Below are 19388 nucleotides of genomic sequence, written 5' to 3'. Positions count from 1 at the left end.
TATGAAATCGATTTTACTATTTACGGGATGATAATAACTAACAAATTATAATATTATGGAAAGTGATATTAAAAATTAGGATCAATTAGACTTGGTTTAAATCGATGTGCATAAGGAGTCTTCGAGTATATATCCTAACATTGATAAGAAAATTAACACGATTTATGTCGATATGATTTTTATAAAAATATAAAATATATATATGAGTAAAACAATATGCAGTGGGCATAAGATATCAATAGTCGGTATTTTATCTTATTGGAATGAGTTGCCAATAATAAATTATCTTTCATTTTTTAATACTTTTAGGAATAATGAGTTTAACTTGTTTTAGTGAGTTGGCAAGTGATTTCTTATTTACCGTAACACCCCATTCACTCGTAACAATTGGACTGTCAGTCTCTGTCTCCATCTCCCCACCCCGTCTCTCTCTCTCTACCTCTTTCCTCACGTTCTCACCCCTTTGACAACGATAGCAAAGTCAAGTGGTTTTCCATTAAAAACCCATCATCAAACGGACACTTTTCTCTCTCTCTCTCTCTCTCTCTCTCTTTTTCTTTTGATTTGTTTTGTTTTTGGCTAAATCTCAATCTGTTGAAGTATGCAAAGGTAGTTTCCACGCTTTTGCTTTCCATTCCTTTTCCAAGAAAAAGTCAGCGCATCTCACCTCTCTCTGAGAACCTTTTCCCACCTCCTCTTCCCATTTGTCAACGCCTCCGTCTCGCTTTGCACGCGGTGGAACATAGGCGGAGCTGGAGCTCGGATTCCCGTCGGAGTGAAGGTTCTGTGGCGATCCGTGGGCTTTGTGTTTGGTCTCGCCGGAGATGACCGACGGTGACTGGGATCTGGGTGCGGTGGTGCGGAGCTGCCGGTCGTCGGGGACGACGGAGGCGGCTGCGGCGGCGAGGGGTAACTTCTTTTTGCAACCTCCGTCGGCGGTGCCGCTCGACGTGGAACAGCAGGAAGCAGCGGCGGAGGGAGGGGAAGGTGGCGCTTTTGTGGGCTGGCCAGATCTGTTCCGGAGCCGTGACGGCCTTCAGGAGCTGGAGGAGCTCTACAAGCCCTTCTTCCCCAAAGTCCAGCAGCAGCGGCCGCGGGGGAGTCCGTCGTGCCCTTCCCCTGCCGCTGTGGCGGGGCCGCATCAACCGCCGCCGTCCCGTCAGAGTCAGCGGCCTCCCTCCCAGATCCCCCGCTCCAAACGAAGGTAAGTGGATGCAGCGTTGCACCCATCGGTCATCATCCATTTCTTGTTTATCCTTCAGACTTGAAGAGGAAACTTTGATCCAAAAATCGGATATTGGTTCGGTGATTCCAGGAAGAATCAGCAGAAGAAGGTGGTGTGCCACGTCCCCACCGACGGGATCTCCTCCGATGTATGGGCGTGGCGTAAGTACGGCCAGAAACCCATCAAAGGCTCTCCTTATCCTCGGTAACCCAACTCTCTCTCTCTCTCTCTGCCTGTGGTTTCAGAGGAGCACGAGAGGAGCTAACGATGGCTTCGTTGGTTCTCTCTTGGCCATGAGACACAGGGGATACTACAGGTGTAGCAGTTCGAAGGGTTGCCTAGCTCGCAAACAGGTGGAGCGCAGCCCGGCGGACCCGGCCATGTTCATCATCACCTATACCGCCGAGCACAACCACCCGGTGCCCACCCACCGCAACACCCTCGCTGGCAGCACCCGCCACAAGTTCTCCTCTCCTGCCTCTGTCTCTGCCTCTGCCTCTGCCTCAGCCCGAGAAGACGGTGGCAACCCGACCTCAAGCCCCCCGTCGTCGTCCACCGCGGCGGGTCTCTCCCCCACCACCCCCCTCACGGCCTCCATGGAGGACCGCAACGACGGGGAGGACGAGGAGTTGGACGAAGACGAAGGAATGCTACTGGTGGAGGACATGGAGGTCATGGGCGAGCAGGACCTGCTCTTCATGGGCGGCGAGGAGGAAGCAGGCCCCGCCGCCCCCGCTTCGTCTGCGGAGGTCGCGGAGTTCTTCGGCGGCGACAGCGGACCAGGGGACCGCTCCTTTTCCCCCGCCGTGTCTGCCTAACAGTGACAACGCGGCCACGGCAACCGGTGGCAACCGATTCTTCTTCGTCCCTCCATTCTTGTGCTGGCAGAGAGCCGAGAGCAGAGCGAAGAGGAGAAAAAGAGAGAAATAGTATGGAAGCCAACATCTTATCCGTCCATTTTCACCGTTCAAAAATCTCGACCATTGGTTTTACTTTTTCATTGTTTAAATTGTAGAAAAATAAAAAGGAAAAAGTTAGTCCCATGCGATCCCCTCTCCGTCCCTTTTCCTTTCACGATTGGTTTGCTGTATAAAAACGAGTTCTTTCTCCAAGATTTATCTTCTATTTCCATGGCGATCTTTCTGCACCGCCTCTTCGCTTCTCCGTCTCATCACCTACCTCTACGGGGTGAACACCTTCTCTTTGACTTCTCGGGAAATCTTTCAAAAGCGGAGGGAGGTGTGCCGGTCAACGCGGGTTGGGACGCACATGAAGAAGCTGGAACCGTGTGAAGACAGCCCTTCCAAGTGTTGCGTCGTGAGCTTCTGCTTTCTTCTGTGTCTTCATCAGCTAAGCAAGAATATATAGGTGAAGCTAATTAAGCAATCCACTGACTGCCATTCTCTAGATGAAACAGGCAATAATAAACTCGCTTTAATCGAGGTGTAATTAATGATTAGAACATGGGATGGGATTGAGTTGCGGGCGAACAGCAGCACATGATAGTTGCATACCTATGGAGAAGTACATCATCGTCAGTGTTACGTGGGTTTCCTTGGAGTTTTATATTAGCTTAATCAGCACGAAGCCAAGCCATGGGGGGGAGGGGAAGAGGTCGATGTAAATCCATCACATCCGGACAACGGGCGTGTTGGAGTGTCCTTGTAGGGTGCGAGCCACCAGGCCATGCCGACGTCAATCTGCATGTGCATGTACTTGCCACTGTTCTTCTCACATGTATGCGTCAACAGCTGCCGGGAGCATACATAGATTACGCATACTGATGCAGCTCAAAACTGCGAGTCTTCTTGTATCAGCAGATCCATCTTCCGAAGTTGTCGTCCATCAGCTTCATCGGTCTTCTTTTTGGGTTAAAGTTTAGCTATATATCTTCGGGTATTCGTCATGGGAAGTGTTTGATCCACGGAAAAAGTAGTTTGGACGTCAGCTGGGAGCTGGACTTGGAGAAGCAGGCAAGCAGATGAGCACAAGGGCATCAACACGGGAGAACAAGAACAAGGGCATCTGACTTGGGGACAGTAGGACGTGTGAGATACGGAGCGTGAGTTGCAGATCGGATAGACGAGTGTTTAGCTTGTGCATGGAGACTGACCACAATGTGTTATGAGCAAACAAGGCATACGTATATTCCATGAACGGAGCCTTCCAAAGAGAAGGTGACAATACTTGGATGAGGACACATCTGTGGTTGTCTCACTGTTAAAGCTTGTCCACATATGCCAATTCCTCCTCTCCTTTGTTTGATTCGGAACATTTTACCTTGGCACGGATGCTATTTGTAGTACTCCGTGTGTCCTCCTGTTGCATTTGTATTACAGAGCTCTTCTAAGATTTGGGTGCCTCTTTTGGATTATGTTCCTGTTTTATCTGTGTTGATGTCAGTCTAAGAATATTGTCTGTATAAGCCACTCTTTAGAACACCTTACTGAAGCCACAGAACTCACTGCAGAGCTGCCATTTAAATTTCTACCTCAACAAAGGACACAGGGAAACACCAAATGCCACATAATGTTGAGTCAAAAAATAAGGTGACCTACATCACCAAGTTAGATGACCTGCCACTGAACAAACTGGAGACAAAGGAGGAGGAAGTGGCTTCTCTAAAGAGTAGGAAACCCCAAAACAGAATCACTTCCTCTCAAACCTCCAAATCTTCCCTGTGCGAAGAAACACATGCATGCATTCACACCAACCAATTGCCAACATGAACAAATTGAAGTTTTGGCTCTAATGTTGATTGTAAACTGAGACAAGATTTACTCATGGTGTTCATGTAGGCAATGAATAATGACATTCCAAGGTAGTTGAACAAGCAATTCTGTTGCTCGCTTGGTCAGCCTCTTTGAGTTCTATCGATTTTGTTAATCACTCTTTAAAAGTGAATATAAATACCCGTATCTGTTGTTAATTTTGTCAGATTACACTTGGATCTAAAGATTAAAACATAAAAATAACTAGAGAATGAATAGGAAAAGAAACAGCCAAGGTTGCTGTTAAAGTCTTAGTTTTCCAACAAATTTTGGAGTTATTCAGCACCATTAAAAAGCTGATTTTGTAAACACCGGATTTTAGATCAACAGTTCACTATCAGCAAAAGGAGTGCCTGGACGCACGAATCGTGAACTAGCTCTTCTGTAGCATATGGATTGGAATTTTTTGATCCTTTATGGCTACAAAAGTGCAAGCAGTTTGATCTGTAAAACATCTGCAACCGAGAGAACCTCACAAAAAGATTACAAGCAACGACAAATTCTAGCATCCAACTTCGAATGATGAGTCTTGTGTGATGGGCCTGGTGCCCTATATCCCTGCCACATTATGCAGGAAATGTCTCGGGCATAGTTTCAGCAGGGAAGTCTTGATATCCTGTAATGCCGGTTATTCTTATCCGTGTTCTTGGCTGCATGATTTTTAACATTTCATTGCCCTCAGCATACACAAACAGAGCTGATAAAAAACTTTCTAGGAAGAGTGATGTGTTGGCCAAAGAAAAGACAAGAATGCTAATACGGGAGAACAAGGTACCTGTCGGTGACCAATGTTGCGGCGATAATTCTTTTTCTTCTTGTACTTGAAAACAATAACTTTACGATCTAACCCCTGCATGAAATAAGAGGAAACGATCCAAACTAAGGCAGTTCATATTAAGTCTCGTTAGCAGCTGAGGAAGAAAAGTACCTGTTCTTCAACAACAGCATGTACAGCCGCATTAGTCACAACTGGCTCTCCAATATATGCCTTCGTTCGAGTTCCAACCAACAATACTTTGTTTAGAATAATCTACATAGGAATTTTAATATGGGCACACTGACCAGTTAGAAAGATAGGAAAAAGAATTTGAACAGACAAAAATCTGATACGATGGATATGTATACTTACACTATTCCAATATCAAACACTATAATGTTGTACAAAGACCAATGCTTCTATGTTATTCAAGACTTTATGAACTTGATTTCCAAAATTTAAGTATACACATCTTTTCGTTCTCTCTTTTTTTAATACTCTGCTCCTAGGCGTTCCTGTATCTTTATTTTTTTCCCACACTCTAGATCAAACAGTTGGATATGCATCCATATCAGATTCTCATGCCCACATTCAAGCAACATAGCCTTTTTAGTGAGCTCAAAGAAAATGAGCATGTCGTATGTGACTAACAATAAGATATTGTTGACATGATCAGTGATGATTGGATTCAACCATTACCTGAACTATAAACTTGGAAGATGAATGAGGATGTGGAATACTAAAATCCACAGATTCGAAGCAATCACCCCACTCCCAGCTTACAGCTTAGCAATTCACAAATGTTAACTTGGAGTACTAACATGTGGATTCAACCTTCAGTATTCTTTCTTGTCAGAAATTACCTATGAGGTCATTTAAGAAGGTTTGTGTCACTGACATACAAAAATTTGCACACTCAGTAACACTACATCTTAGCTAATTTAAGGCTTAATTTCATTCGAACTCGTGAGAATCCCACTCAAACGTCGATTGTCCTCACACTCGTGAAGCATTTCCTGTGCTGTTTACCCTGTTTCCTATATTGCTTGCTTGAGGCTCTTGAATATGACCCCAAATTGGTGATCGAATCGAAAAAAGCATTGATGTTAAGAGAGGAGCAACCACGGAATACCAATCAAACAGACTAATCTCCTTAAGAGGAGAAATCAACCAATTTCAAAGAAAGCAATTATAAAACGTCCATGATTGTGACACGAAACTCATATCAAATTAGAACACAATTTGGCTGAATGAATCTTAATAAAGACCTAAACCTCTGACCTTATCATCGACATTGGCATCTTTCAACCTCTGGGTATAGATGAACCGTCCAGGAAAAACAATGTATTGCCGCGAGCCGACCTGAAAATTTTACCCAGAAAGATCAAACTTTGAAACTCAAAATAAATATATGCTAATTAAGAAATTCGTCAATAAAAGAAACCAGAACAAACAAATTCGACGATCCAGAAAATAAGAAAATTCTCCCCAAAAAACACCCCAACCTAGATGCAGTTTTCGGCTCACCATTACGACTGCGAAGACGTCTTCCCCCTTGGCAGCCTCGGTGGCAGTCGAAGCAGCTAACTGTTCCTCGACGGGCTCTGGCACCGCCGGTGGAGCCTCCTCGGGTTCCAAGGTCTCGTCGGAAGCCGCGCATAGTTTCCATTTGCGGGTTACACGAGTACAAGTAGACGGAGGACGAAGGGGGAGGAGAGGGGTCGGAGAGGAGGAGACCTCGGTGGAGGGAAGAGAGAGGGGCCGAAGCTTAGAGGAGAGAGCGGCAATTGGGGTTCGGCGGGGGAGAGAGAAGCGGGCGGCTACGGAGGACAGCGCGGTGGCGCCCAGGGTGGAAGCCATGGCCTTGCCTCGCGCTGTGGTTCGGGGATGGGTTGGGGATAACGAGATGGATAATGGAATAGGTCGGAAGACAGGAGAGTGTCATAAAGGCTAATTCAGCCCTCCATCATTGCCGATAATTTCATAAGTGCCCCCTCAAAGTCATGTTTGCGTTATACCCTCTAAAATTCCAAATCCTAAAATAGACATGTATTAACCTCAGAATTTTCGAGGATCAATTAGGAATTCTCATCGATTATTTTCTTTTGAAAATAATTACACAAAAAATGGTAGATGCAGAAAGTAATAATTTCATCATGTTGCGAGAATAGCCAACATGTACACACATATAAGCGTTGACTTTACAAGGGAGCAAAACACACTTGCTCAGATGAAGAAGATAAGCTTCCAAGAGGCAATGATCCACAACTGTGTTGATCACAACAGGTTTGACATGCAAGGATTCAATGCCATGATAGGATTATCACCAACTTGGACTTTTTCCACTGTGAGTACAACATCTAACTCATCCTGCATATTTATGCTGTCTCTAAGGTGATATAATGCATGATTACTTGGGCAATCTGCCCAGAAGATCCCTTACATATGAAAGCAATTGGTACAGGAAAAAACTGATTTGATACGTTTGATACAGCTTTTTTTTTTTCTAGCAGTGAGCTTTACTTAGGGGTGATCTAACACTAAACATGACCTATGTCTTTACAGTCACAAACCAAATATGTGATCATTTGAATTAAAGATTGATGTAGTACTAAACTGTCTAGTATTCAAGTCTCCACCATCCAAGGCAGAACTAAATCGGTCGAGCCATTGCGTTGGATTTGGGTTTTCTGTCTCCTCCACCCAATCCGAGGTCATATCAATGTCATCAAGTATGATAGGATCCATATCTGCTACCTTTCCCTTGGATCCTAGCTTGAGATTGTAGTGAACGAAGAGAAGGTCACTCAAAGTCTCCTTATCCAGCCTATTACGCTTTTCCGAGTGAATCTGCTGAATCGCACTCCAGTTTCTCTCAAAGGTAGAAGTGCTGCAGACCTGACTGAGTATTCTTACTGCAACTCGTTGCAGTCCAGGAGCTGAATCACCATACTGCTCCCACCACATTCCTATGGCATAAAATATAGTGAAGTTAAGTTGGTGTTGCGTGAAAAACAAAAGGCTAAGCTTTTAATTACATACCAGGAGAGGTGGTATTGCGTGCTTCCCTAGCTAAGTTGGACCCAAACATCCCTTGCGCCTTTCTAAATATATAAATTTGCTCTGTGATATCGTGTCTCAATTCAGGCATCGGCAGTAGTTTGTCTAGGACGGTGAGGAATTGTTCCTTAATAATCCCAAGAAATTTAACTTCTGGATTATACTGTATGCTCGGGTTTAAATATGCTGCTGCTGCATGCAGAGGTGAGTGAAACTGGTTTTGCCACCTTCTATCGACTATGTCAAGAAAAGTCTTGCATTTCCCTTCGTCCATTATGTAGTAAGTCCTTATGGACTCCTTGGCCCTTGTCATAGATTCGTATATAGAACCAATTGCAGGTTTACCCCCAGAAACATCCCTCAACACTTTCAGAAGAGGTTCAGAAACAGCTGCAATTTCTTCAACTGCTCTCCAAAGTTCACTGTCATCGAGAATATCCATGCAAGATATACTGTGAGGTCTATTTGCATAAGGAGAAGATGAATATTCTGGACTATTGAACATATGTTTCAACCTTGATTTGTGCCTCAACATCGATTGCAAGGTGAGGAAATTTGATGTAGACCTTGTAATGCCTGAGCGAACAAGCTGCTGACCCCCAGTGAACTTTCTCATCAGATCAAGCACCCAGGTATGGTTATAGATAAATCTTGTGATAGACTGTGCTTGCAAGATACATCTATTTACCCAATCAATCTTGGAAAAGTCCTCCAGAATCAAATTCAGGCAGTGAGAAGCACAAGTGGACCAGAAGATGGTGTTGTAGTTTTGCATGATGTGATTCCCCACACTGACATAATTTAAAGAACTATCAGTTATCACTTGAACAACATTCTCTGGGCCAAAATCTTGAATGATAGAATCAAACAAATCATAGAGGCATTTAGAATTTTTGAAGTACGTAGATGCATCAACAGATTTGTGGAAGAAGGTTCCCAATGGAGATGAGACAAAAAAGTTGATTAAGGCTCTTGACTTGAGGTCTGTCCATGTATCAGCTATGATGGTACATCCACTTGTTGCCCAGTCTTTTTCGATCTCTTTTATCTGCAGCGTGATCTCTGACTTGAGCTTCTGCAACCATGTTGTCCTCAAGGCTTCTGGCGACGGCCCTCTAAATCCTGCACCACCAAGTGCCTCGAGCATAAGCTGATACGAGGGAGAGTGTGCAACACTGAAATCCAACTTGTTTTCAAAAAAGAACTCAGCAATGCATCTCTCTGCATCCAGAGAAGACTGAGGCCTGATTGCCGTGCATCCAGTAAGAAGCTTCACGACAGGAGGTGTACTCTCTGGTGAGGGTATATGCACTTTTGTATTTGAAACTATTCCCGGAGATTTTGTTTCACCCAATCTTTGTTTTTTAACAACAGAAACTTCCTTCCCCTCTTCTTTCATTGATATAATAGCTTTCACCCTATCAGTAACTTCATCTCTGACTTTTGTGCATGGATGGACACCTTTCCTTGGCAAGCGAGAAAGGTGAAACTTCAATCTGCTAATGCCCCCATTCAGTACTTTGAGGCAGAACTTGCATCTAACTTTGTTTCCATCCATCTTGTCACAATATTCCCAGCAAACATCTTTCTCACGAACCACTGAGGCAGATAATTATCAGGGTCAAACTAATTTTACATCTTAGTAGCAAAGACAAAAAACAAAGCAATTCACGGATTGTTTGAACCAATAAATAGATGCAAGATCAAATAAATGACATGCAAAATATTAATCCCAAAAATGATTCAATTGCGTGTCAAATCCACAATACATAGTGGTCGCAAGTCTGCTGAAAATAATAACAATGCACCTCATCAAATTGAATGAGTACAAGCAGTAGAATTGACTAATTATACTTACTGATGAGAATGGATCGGTCATCCAACGCTCTATCTGCAGGAAAAGAAAAAGCAGAGGAAAAGATCATCGATCAAGGATTTCAAAAAGTAAATTACGTAAAACAAAGAACAGGGAATTCAGATAAAAAAAACTACACAAGTACTCATGACATAAAGAATGAAAAAAAGAACCCATAAAAGAATAAAATTAACGACATTGAAAGACAACCTCAACACAAGAAGTAAAGATTTAAAAGAATTTTACTTAATATCCACCGATTCCTTAGCTTCACAAATTTCCCTATGAACATCAGTATTTCATATTTCTCACTCGGCTTTCAAATTAGATATCAGTCTCAGGTATGACAGAGGTACATGAAAATGATACCAGATCCAAGCAACCCAGCAGCTAAGTGACAAAAAGATACTACAGAGAAATCAACCGAATGCATGAATGCCTGAATCGATCGTGAGAACAGCATGCTTCGAAAGACGTGTACATTAAAAGCTACAATATCGAGCTTCCACCAACCATGTCGAGCAACGTTTCGATAGCCGGCTGTCCAGGTGAGAAAGATTAAGCAGCCATTTACGGATGCAGCTCCACTGCTCCAGTCTCTCTCTTCACTCACTCTCTGGCCTTTATACGATGCATTCCACAAAACAAGCCAATTAGCCCGTGTCACGGACAAGTGTGACTGACATCCTCATGGGGCAGTGGATGAGGCGCATCAGAGCCGTGACCAGAAGACTATGCTCGAGCTGGGATGAACAACGAGGTGACGTGAGAAGAAAGCCGTGTACACGTGCGTCAGAAAACCAAACCCAGCCGACATTCGAGCTGACTCGAGAACGGATCGAAAAGCCAACCGCAAACTTCTCAGTTTCTTGGACTGGGATCACTATACCCCGAGCACATTTAGGTATATATCTCCAAGATCGGCCAGTTGGTGTGTGCGAAATATACGAAGAGGAAGCGAAATATAAGAGGAAGGGAGATGAGAGAGAAGAACGAGAGAGAGAGAGACCTGAGGAGGAGAATATATCGCCTGGGGTTAATTTATCGCCACCCGCCGCCTTCGTCTCCGGGTTTCGCCTCCAATTCCCACCCAAAGGAAGCGGAAACCTATCCGATCCCACTCAATTATCGCGAGATGAGATCTCGCCGACGCGCTCTCTCTCCCCCCCTTCGCTCTCTCTCTCTCTCTCTCTCTCTCTCTTCTTTTAGGGTTTACTGACTCGCCTCTCTCCTCGTTGCGGCCGATCGCGTTTAGTGTCCGTCTTCTTTTGTGCGTATTACTATTTTTTACACGGCGAGAACTTGGCGAGATTTACTGCCACGTGGATGGATGATCCGTCCCTGATGTCTCCCCACGCCCTCCTCGTAATTGACACTGTACACCTGCCCGTCTTCTCTACCACGTCATAAGGGGCCCACTTTTGCCTTCATTTACGAACGAGGTGGTGATTGGTTAGAGATATAAATGGGTTGGAATTGGTGTTCAATTGACGATGAGTGAGCGGTAGACGATTAATTGGCGATCTGATCCTCACTTGAGCTTTTGGGCCTCCCTGTGGGCGGCCGATAGTGATAGGGCCCGGTTTATCGATTGATCCGCATCCGATTCCATGATCGGGTCGGATCAAGCTAGAGATTGATGAGGAAATGAACTCAGCGATCCCAATCAGATTAGAAACGACAATCTCTATTCAATTCTCCTGTACCTGATTAGCTCGGTAATGCTTCCTGAAAACAATGCAGTGATCCAACAGTCCATCACACGGATGGCAGGCACTTCGACACCTTCCGCATGCTGGGGGTTCATGTAGCATCGATGTATCAAAAGACGAGAGTCATTGTCGCTGTATCAATGCATCTGTCTGCATCTCCCTCACATCACACCAAACAACTATCCACACTCGTCTTTCGACAGAGGAACAGATTCTCGAAATCCTGAATGCTGTGCGCTGAAGGTTGTCTACGGCGTCGTCTCAGGAGCAGGTGTTGCTCGGAGAGAGAGAGAGAGAGAGAGTAAAGTAACCCTTCTATTCCCAGTGGATGATGCAGTCTGTCTGGAATGAACTGGTCTTTCTTTCTTCTTCTGCTTCCATTCACGCAAGGCAACGAAGAACTGCAGGGGATGCAACTAAAATTTGGATCTTGAGCTTTTGGTCTCGATTATTGTGTCCTCGTTCGATGCAATCCGCCGAACGGATGTGTCCGAGCAATTATAGAGCCGAGTGAACCAGCGGCATCAATTATATGCTTCACAGTATAAGAAAAGCAGTGAGATCGCTGTCTAACAGTGACTGGTCCAGCGTCGATGCTGTGCGTGTCGTCGTCTGATAGGAAGATACTAGATTTCACGGTTCAATCATTCGCATAATGTGAAGAGGCGTAAAAGTACTCAGTATTTCTTATATTTATATTTAAATTTATGATTTTTAGTGTACTATTATAAGATATCTCTACTTAATTTTTAGACAAATTATATGATAATTTAGATGAATTCAGCAGAAGATGACGGTTCGATTTGAATCAGAATCAACGAGGTCATCATGCTCTCTCTGTCTCTCTCTCTCTCTCGAGTGGTGAGAAAAGCATGATGGGCGGCAGAAGAGACGGCAATCACTTCCACGGCCAAACAAAACAGTCCACCGGAGCCACAGCAAAGCCACCCCCAACCACCACTCTCGTAGACCCCTCTCCGCCAGCTCATCGTCATCAAGATTTCTCCTGCTTCTGCACGACTGGGCCCACGGGCACACCATGAGTCCTTGGGGGACGGTGGGTCCCGCCGGGCTAGTTTATTCTCTCGGTGTCATTACTTGAAAATATAATATAATTTTCATTTATGTTTTGTTCAATTAAAATTAAGTATTGATTTTTCGTCGATTTATAATAACATTATTATCATGTTTGTTCTGATGAGGATAATAATGGCGACATGACGCGCTACGACGTCAGCCATGACTGGACGACACTCTGCCCGAAAGAGGGCAATAATGCCGACGCGATGTGCGCTGACGTCACCCGCTCTTAGACAACGACTTCATCGTTGTCTGACCCAACGCGCTCGACCAAGACAGAGGAGAATGACCACCGAGGCATGCCCATACCCTGCGGCAGTTCAGTTCTTCACGCAACGTCAATGGCGATGTCAGACGCCATCAGAGGTACGATCCTGCCTCCTACAGGCAGGCATGTCAAGTAATACTCAACTGCCCTATAAATACCCGAGTTCTAAACGAGGGGAGGACACTTCTTCACTAAAAAACTCCCTCCACATCATCTAACTTGATCGTTGGAGGGGTCGGGCCGAGCTTCCGACCCGACCTGTGTGCAGGTACAAGGGCGGGGTCGCATCTTCCCGGCGCTACGGAAAAGCTTCACTCCCGACGCAACGTCCCGATCGGACCATCGTAATCGACCACCTCAACTGTCTCGAGGAACGCCGTGCAAGATCCCCGCGCATTCGGACCCAAACCATGCCGCGTCGACCCAAGGCCACAGCATAAAGTTGTTTACACTAACATGTTCATTATTTAATGATTTATTACTCTTTTTTCTTGTCAGAAAGATACGTAAGAAATATATATCTACGTTAATCACGCAAGGGTAGATGAAAAGTACGGCTGTGATATACCCAAGTAGAGGTGCACCCGTGGTGGTCCCGACCTTCAAAATCGTGGTAAACTTACGTGCGAACAACGACACTCCCCCGTCCCTGTTTACCGCCCTCAAACATGTAGATAAAAACATCGAAGAGCTCGGTGGCTTCGATGCTCTGCAGGTGCTCCTCGAGCTCGGCAATGGCGGATCTCCAGACAAATTTCGCAAGGTTTCTTTCTCCCTTCTTCCTCTCTCTTCTCCTTCTCCTTTGTCACTCTTCACTTCATGAATGAAGATGTTCGACGGTAACGCCTGCTCCCCGGCTCTCTGTCTTCCTCGGTGCTTGCAGTTGGGTGAGTAAATGATTGCGTTCAGTGGCGTCCGAGGTGGGAGGGGAGCGATTTGGATGCCCTTCGTTTAAGCAAAATCCGGAGATAACACTTGTTGCTTTCATCTCCGAGGCGTCTTTTCTTTCTTTTGACGGCTACTGCTTCCCCTTGTCTCCCGTCTTCTATTCTAAGATCTCCCATTTCGGTCCCCGGCTCGGTTTGTTTGCGTGCGGCGGTCTCAGAGGAAAAGAGGAAACTTTGAAGTGATCGTCACTTGTTTGACTCAGAAGATGGTGTTGCAGAGTTAGAGATCGCTTCTCCTTTTGAACTGGTTCGTGAATTTTAATCCGAGTGTTGGAAGAGCAAAATGCCAAAAAGTTGAGATTTTTATTGTGCTTTCGTGAGATTTCGGAATCTACGGCAAGAAATGAGTCCCAGATTAGTGTTCATGGCTGCTTCTGCAATCTGGTTAGCGATGTCCTGTCTCGGAGTGGGCGCTGGCAGACTGGCGGAGGACAAGCAGGCATTGATAGATTTCCTCGCCGCCATCCCCCTCACACGCGGCCTCAATTGGAGTCCGTCCACTGCCGTCTGCGGCCGCTGGACCGGCGTCACCTGTAGCATCGACGGTTCCCGCGTCGTCGCCGTCCGCCTCCCGGAGATCGGATTCGGCGGCCCGATCCCTCCCAACACCCTCAGCCGCCTCTCGGCCCTCCAGATCCTGAGCCTCAACTCTAACAACCTCACGGGTCCCTTTCCCGCAGATTTCGCCAACCTCACCGCCCTCACCGGCCTCCATCTCCAGCTCAACAGCTTCTCCGGCCCCCTGCCGTCGGATTTCTCGCCGTGGAAGAGTCTCACGTCTCTCGATCTCTCCTTCAATGACTTCAACGGGGAAATCCCAGCTTCCATCTCCGGCTTAACTCAGCTCACCGCGCTGAACCTCTCTAGCAACTCGTTCTCCGGCCAAATTCCAGATCTTGAGCTCCCAAACCTCCGATTTCTTGATCTCTCCGATAACAATCTTAATGGCCCGATTCCCAAATCCCTCCGTGGTTTTCCAAATTCATCATTTTCTGGTAATGCTTTGTCATCAACTACATCTTCGCTGCCGCCTTCTCCTCCGCTGTTTCCAAGCTCTATAACCACGAGGAAGATGAGTGAATCCACCATCCTAGGAATCATAGTCGGCGGATGTGCTTTGTTATTCGCCATGCTTGCGCTATTTCTCTTCCTTTGCTGCTCCAGGAAAGACGAGATTTTTGTCTCTGGTAAGGGGAGGAGAAGGGACCGGTCACCAGAGAAAGCTGTCGCTGGAAGTCAGGATGCGAACAACCGGCTCGTCTTCTTCGAGGGCTGCACGTTTGCATTTGATTTAGAGGATCTGCTGAGGGCTTCTGCAGAGGTTTTAGGGAAGGGAACGTTTGGGACTGCATACAAAGCAGTGCTGGAGGACGCGACGACGGTGGTGGTGAAGCGGCTGAAGGAGGTCGGCGTGGGGAAGAGAGAGTTCGAGCAGCAGATGGAGATGGTGGGAATGGTAAAGCATGAGAACGTGGTGGAGCTGAGGGCGTATTACTACTCCAAAGACGAAAAGCTCGTGGTGTATGACCATTACAGCCGAGGGAGTGTCTCTTCCTTGCTGCATGGTACGGTATCTCTTCACTTTCAATTCTGTTCTCGTTGATGAGCTACAAATGATTCACCACACTGTCTTTTCAATCAACAGTTGATTACCCTAATATGTGGTAATATCTACCCCATAATTTGCAGGGAAGAGAGGGCAGGAGAGGACACCTCTGGACTGGGAAACCAGGCTCAAGATAGCGCTCGGAGCTGCAAGAGGGGTCGCACACATTCACGTGGAGAACAATGGAAAGCTCGTCCATGGCAACATCAAATCGTCCAATGTCTTCCTCAACGACCAGCACTACGGCTGCGTCTCCGACCTGGGCTTGCCATCCCTCATCAACCCGATGCTCCCACGCCTGTCCCGCACCGCAGGTTACCGTGCACCCGAGGTTGTCGACACAAGGAAAGCGTCACAACCTTCCGACGTCTACAGTTTTGGCGTTCTCATGCTCGAGCTGCTCACCGGGAAGTCCCCCATTCAGATAACGGGCGGCGGCGGCGGTGGTGGTGATGAGGTGGTCCATTTGGTCCGCTGGGTTCACTCTGTTCTCCGCGAGGAATGGACTGCAGAGGTGTTCGACGTGGAGCTGCTGAGGTATCCCAACATCGAGGAGGAGATGGTGGAGATGCTTCAGATCGCCATGAATTGCGTGGCGAGGAAACCGGAGCGGAGGCCGAAGATACCAGAGGTGGTTGGAATGATCGAAGGGGTGAGAAGATTCGATAGCGGGAATCGGTCTTCCACAGAAGCCATATCAGAGAGTTCGACACCAACACCAGCACAGGATGCAGAAGCCCAAACAACTCCACAGCGAGGCTAAGCGTGTTGACGCTTTCGTGAATGCTTCTTATTAGTGTGATTCTCCATCGTAGGATATAACTTTCGTTCAGATTCTTTGGCTTCTGCAGAAGATGTATCTGTAGGTCTATCATTGAGGGGCAGAACACCACTACCCTGTGAATGTGTTGTTTCCTGAGCTATTCCGTCTAATTTGATTTAATGGCTTGTGCATTACTTGATATGCTTGGCTATATCCCTAATGCTCATATTATATTTACTACGTGCATGGTTAATCCATGGGATTAAACTGGAAAAGATCCATGCAGCTGCACCCATGGCTTCTTTTGGTTAGATGCTAACGAGATGGTTCAAGTTAAGCACGAGAAGAACACCGACCGGTTTACCTCGTTGTGAGCTTGACAGTGGATCCTTGTGGCCATAATGGTTAGATGTGGACCGGTAAATTTGTCTCGATTTGACTTGCTACGGACCATACTGGCATCGATTTCATCAGGTTCATTTATTGGTATTTAAGACATGTTCCATCGGCAAGCAACAGCATGCGTCCTTCAGACATGTTTCTAAGCTTACCTGTGACCCGCAAGGACGCCTCCAGAGAAGTAGCAGCTTTGCCAGACTCCTGGCTCTTTATCACGTATCAAAAATTAATGGGGAGGCGACACAGTAATTGCTTACGAGCCTTCAGCTATGATTGGCGCTGGGCATTTTGGCTTCGCTTGACTTCTGCCCCATCCTGGTCGGCACGACAATGTCACTTCACTCAGACCACTGGTCTTTGGGCTTCGAGGCTCTTACTTCCTTCTCCAGAAACATTAAAATCGTAGGGCGGCAGAATAATGTGGGGAGGTCTCCACTCTTTTGCATGCATGCCTTCTTTCGTTTGTCTCTTCTCACCGGATGTGATGTAGCTCAAACTGTTAGCATCGTTTCCCATATAGCAGCAGCCTTCTTCCTCTTTTTGTGCTCTTAAAAGAACACCGGTGCTTGATGCTGTGTAGCCTTCTTCCCGAATGCATGGATCACCGAATGGTTACTGCTAGTCATCATGCATTGTGACTTAGAGCCATCGAAGGGCGCTGACCTTTGGAAACTACATTGTTCCATGCACCACTTGGAATTCTTTTCCTCGATCAACAGATTCAACACGAGAGAGAGAGAGAGAGAGAGAGAGAGAGAGAGAGATCCGACTTCTCATCGGCCGTGGAATTATTTAGAGCTGATAACATAACCGGCCACAGGAGAGCAACTCCGCTGAGCTCTCAACGAGTAGTCAAAGCTCGAGCACGTCTGTATACACCTAGAAATAAGTCTCCACATGTCGGCCACCATGGAAATAAGTCTTCCCCTCAGAGTTAAAGTGCAATCATTGCACTATTATAACTTACATGATGGCCGGAGAAGGAGCTGTGCGTTTTACCCATTCACTACCACCATCGCGCACGTTAATAGTAAAGCTACTAATTGCTAGTTTCTGTCTGCAGTCAATTTAGATTTGTCAGTTGACTTTAAACTACAACAAACGGGATGTACGTATAGGATCTAATCATAGTCGTACCACTTTGCTGCTGCACAAGCCGAACAATATGCTCGCAAGACGAGTGGAGAAAATTAATGGGTAATTAGAATATGTTCGAATTGAAACAGCATATGCAGAAAACAGCAGTCATTATGTCGCTGTTTTCCTTTTCATTTGTTCTTTTGCGTTCTTGAGCCTATCCTACTTGCAGTTGGCATATGCCATTACAACTTCGTCAAGGAATCAATTCAATGCTTGGAAATGCTGACAAAAAGAGATTTTGTGTATCAGATGTAAACCTTATAGTTTATACAAAGACTCGCATGGCACCAAGTCACACAGTGTGTGCATTTATGTGCCATCCCGAGCGCATACTGCAAGATGTACAGGTGCAGAGGCCATGCAGTAATGTGGTCTGAGATTCTAAGACGAAGCCATGCTTAAAATAAGAGGACTCATGTCCTCCTCCATCGAACCCCTTAATGTATTGTAGCCAAGCCAGATTCTCCGAGAGGACTCGTTGAGCATCTGATTGCTTTTAATACGCATCGAGAGTATCTGTAGCTCACATGCCTTCGATAATGTCATGCTTGAACTCGAGTCCACTTAATATTTATAGGGTTCGTGCACACGAGTGGACGACCTAAACCCCCAAAACCAGGCCTCGCTTCCTATGTATGCTTGGAGCTTTAGCTTTTGTCTCGTGTCGAAGACAAGGAATAAAGCCGCAAAGCTGCGACGACTCTCCTCCTCCATTGGAGGATCTCAGAGGAAGATGGTGGTTTGGCCGTGGATCGACTGTTTGCGTTCATGCTCTTGCTTCTGGGAACTGTCACCTGGAAAACTCTAATGTTCGAACTCCCAAGTGGAGAGTTAGTGTGTGGCACGTCCGCTTGTTCTTCCATGGCTCATTTATGAGTGATCGGGCGTGGCAGGTGTGGAACAGCCTTCGATGGAGCTAAAACAATACATGAATGCATCTTTCTCAAAGGATTCCACATGTCTCAGATTTCTTTTCATTTATTTAAATTGATGGACCATGCGGGATCACTAAAATGTAGACATCGCATCTTAGAACTTGCATTGATTCGACTCATAATTTACTATTGGGCGAGATTTGGCAAACTGAACTCAGCGCTGCTTGACTTGATCAGATCTTGGATACGATCACGACCGTCCATGAGCTCGCGGGAATCGTCAGAGTCGTCTTAAAGCTCTCACGTGTCCGCGTCAGTCAGCCGCACCTACCGACGCTCTCACCAGTGGGTGGTCCACTTTTTCGACCCGTTGAAGTAAGCCACGTCGGACGGGGATGGTTGCGCTCGAAAGCGGAACGGGGACAGAATCCTGCGGCTCTCTCGGGAAACAGGCCGCATGCAGGCGGGCGGGGATGGGGAACGCCGCCTAGAGTTCGACACGGATCACCTGCTGCCACTGCGATAGTGGGCAGTGGGTGCGGCCGCCGGGAACACCGCGTCGGCCCCCTCGGCTCCTAAACCTCTCCTCTTTTTTGGTCGCCGGAAAGGGAAGGAAAGAAAATAATAATGATACTAAGCTGCTTATTTTGTCTCACTGATCTGCTCAAGTTGATATCTTCGGTTCATTGACGATGGAGAGACGACATCAAATGATGTTCTTTTCTGGAGATGGTTTTATTTCTCACCAGCATTGCTTTTCTCAACAAAGGCAAGCCAATAAAGCGGTTTGATTCGTGTATTGTTATTGCTCATACGATGGGCATTAGATCAAATAGACAAATACAGAGATCTTTTTCTTGCTCGAGATCATTAATCACCGTCTGCTATTCAGCAAAGAATATATAACAGCATTAATTGCACTTGTCATTA

General features: G+C 46.1%; 4 protein-coding genes across 6 annotated transcripts; 2 read left to right on the top strand and 2 right to left on the bottom strand.

Annotated features, from left to right (window-relative positions):
- Positions 1–676: 676 nt before the first annotated feature.
- On the top strand, positions 677–2266 carry LOC135644497 (probable WRKY transcription factor 27). Its single transcript, XM_065162105.1, has 3 exons — positions 677–1204; positions 1316–1429; positions 1530–2266. The coding sequence occupies exons 1-3, from the start codon at positions 825–827 to the stop codon at positions 2041–2043; spliced, it is 1008 nt and encodes a 335-aa protein (XP_065018177.1). The 5' UTR covers positions 677–824; the 3' UTR covers positions 2044–2266.
- A 2099-nt stretch (positions 2267–4365) lies between these two features.
- On the bottom strand, positions 4366–6674 carry LOC135644651 (large ribosomal subunit protein bL21c-like). Its single transcript, XM_065162422.1, has 5 exons — positions 6281–6674; positions 6035–6115; positions 4925–5026; positions 4772–4846; positions 4366–4646 (listed from the first exon to the last, which is right to left on the bottom strand). The coding sequence occupies exons 1-5, from the start codon at positions 6611–6613 to the stop codon at positions 4563–4565; spliced, it is 675 nt and encodes a 224-aa protein (XP_065018494.1). The 5' UTR covers positions 6614–6674; the 3' UTR covers positions 4366–4562.
- Positions 6675–7148: 474 nt separating this feature from the next.
- Positions 7149–10899, bottom strand: LOC135584463 (uncharacterized). Of its 2 annotated transcripts, none has more exons than XM_065161860.1 (4): positions 10678–10899; positions 9672–9704; positions 7796–9412; positions 7149–7722 (listed from the first exon to the last, which is right to left on the bottom strand). In XM_065161860.1, coding segments are annotated over exons 2-4 (2022 nt in total). In that variant the 5' UTR covers positions 9673–9704; positions 10678–10899; the 3' UTR covers positions 7149–7318. The 2 variants fall into 2 exon arrangements, with proteins under 2 accessions (XP_065017932.1, XP_065017931.1); XM_065161859.1 differs by lacking the exon at positions 10678–10899 and adding an exon at positions 10182–10636.
- A 2486-nt stretch (positions 10900–13385) lies between these two features.
- LOC135645342 (probable inactive receptor kinase At4g23740) lies at positions 13386–16238 on the top strand. Of its 2 annotated transcripts, XM_065163640.1 has the most exons (3): positions 13386–13491; positions 13612–15240; positions 15365–16238. In XM_065163640.1, exons 2-3 carry the CDS (start codon positions 14019–14021, stop codon positions 16042–16044), a joined length of 1902 nt encoding a protein of 633 aa, XP_065019712.1. In that variant the 5' UTR covers positions 13386–13491; positions 13612–14018; the 3' UTR covers positions 16045–16238. The 2 variants fall into 2 exon arrangements, with proteins under 2 accessions (XP_065019712.1, XP_065019713.1); XM_065163641.1 differs by having other exon boundaries at positions 13386–15240.
- The last annotated feature ends 3150 nt before the right edge of the window (positions 16239–19388 follow it).

This window comes from Musa acuminata, chromosome BXJ3-8 (assembly GCF_036884655.1).
Source record: "Musa acuminata AAA Group cultivar baxijiao chromosome BXJ3-8, Cavendish_Baxijiao_AAA, whole genome shotgun sequence".
Classification (NCBI taxonomy): domain Eukaryota; kingdom Viridiplantae; phylum Streptophyta; class Magnoliopsida; order Zingiberales; family Musaceae; genus Musa; species Musa acuminata.
The sequence above is the reverse complement of the archived record's forward strand: the minus strand, read 5'-3'. Positions and strand labels throughout refer to the sequence as shown.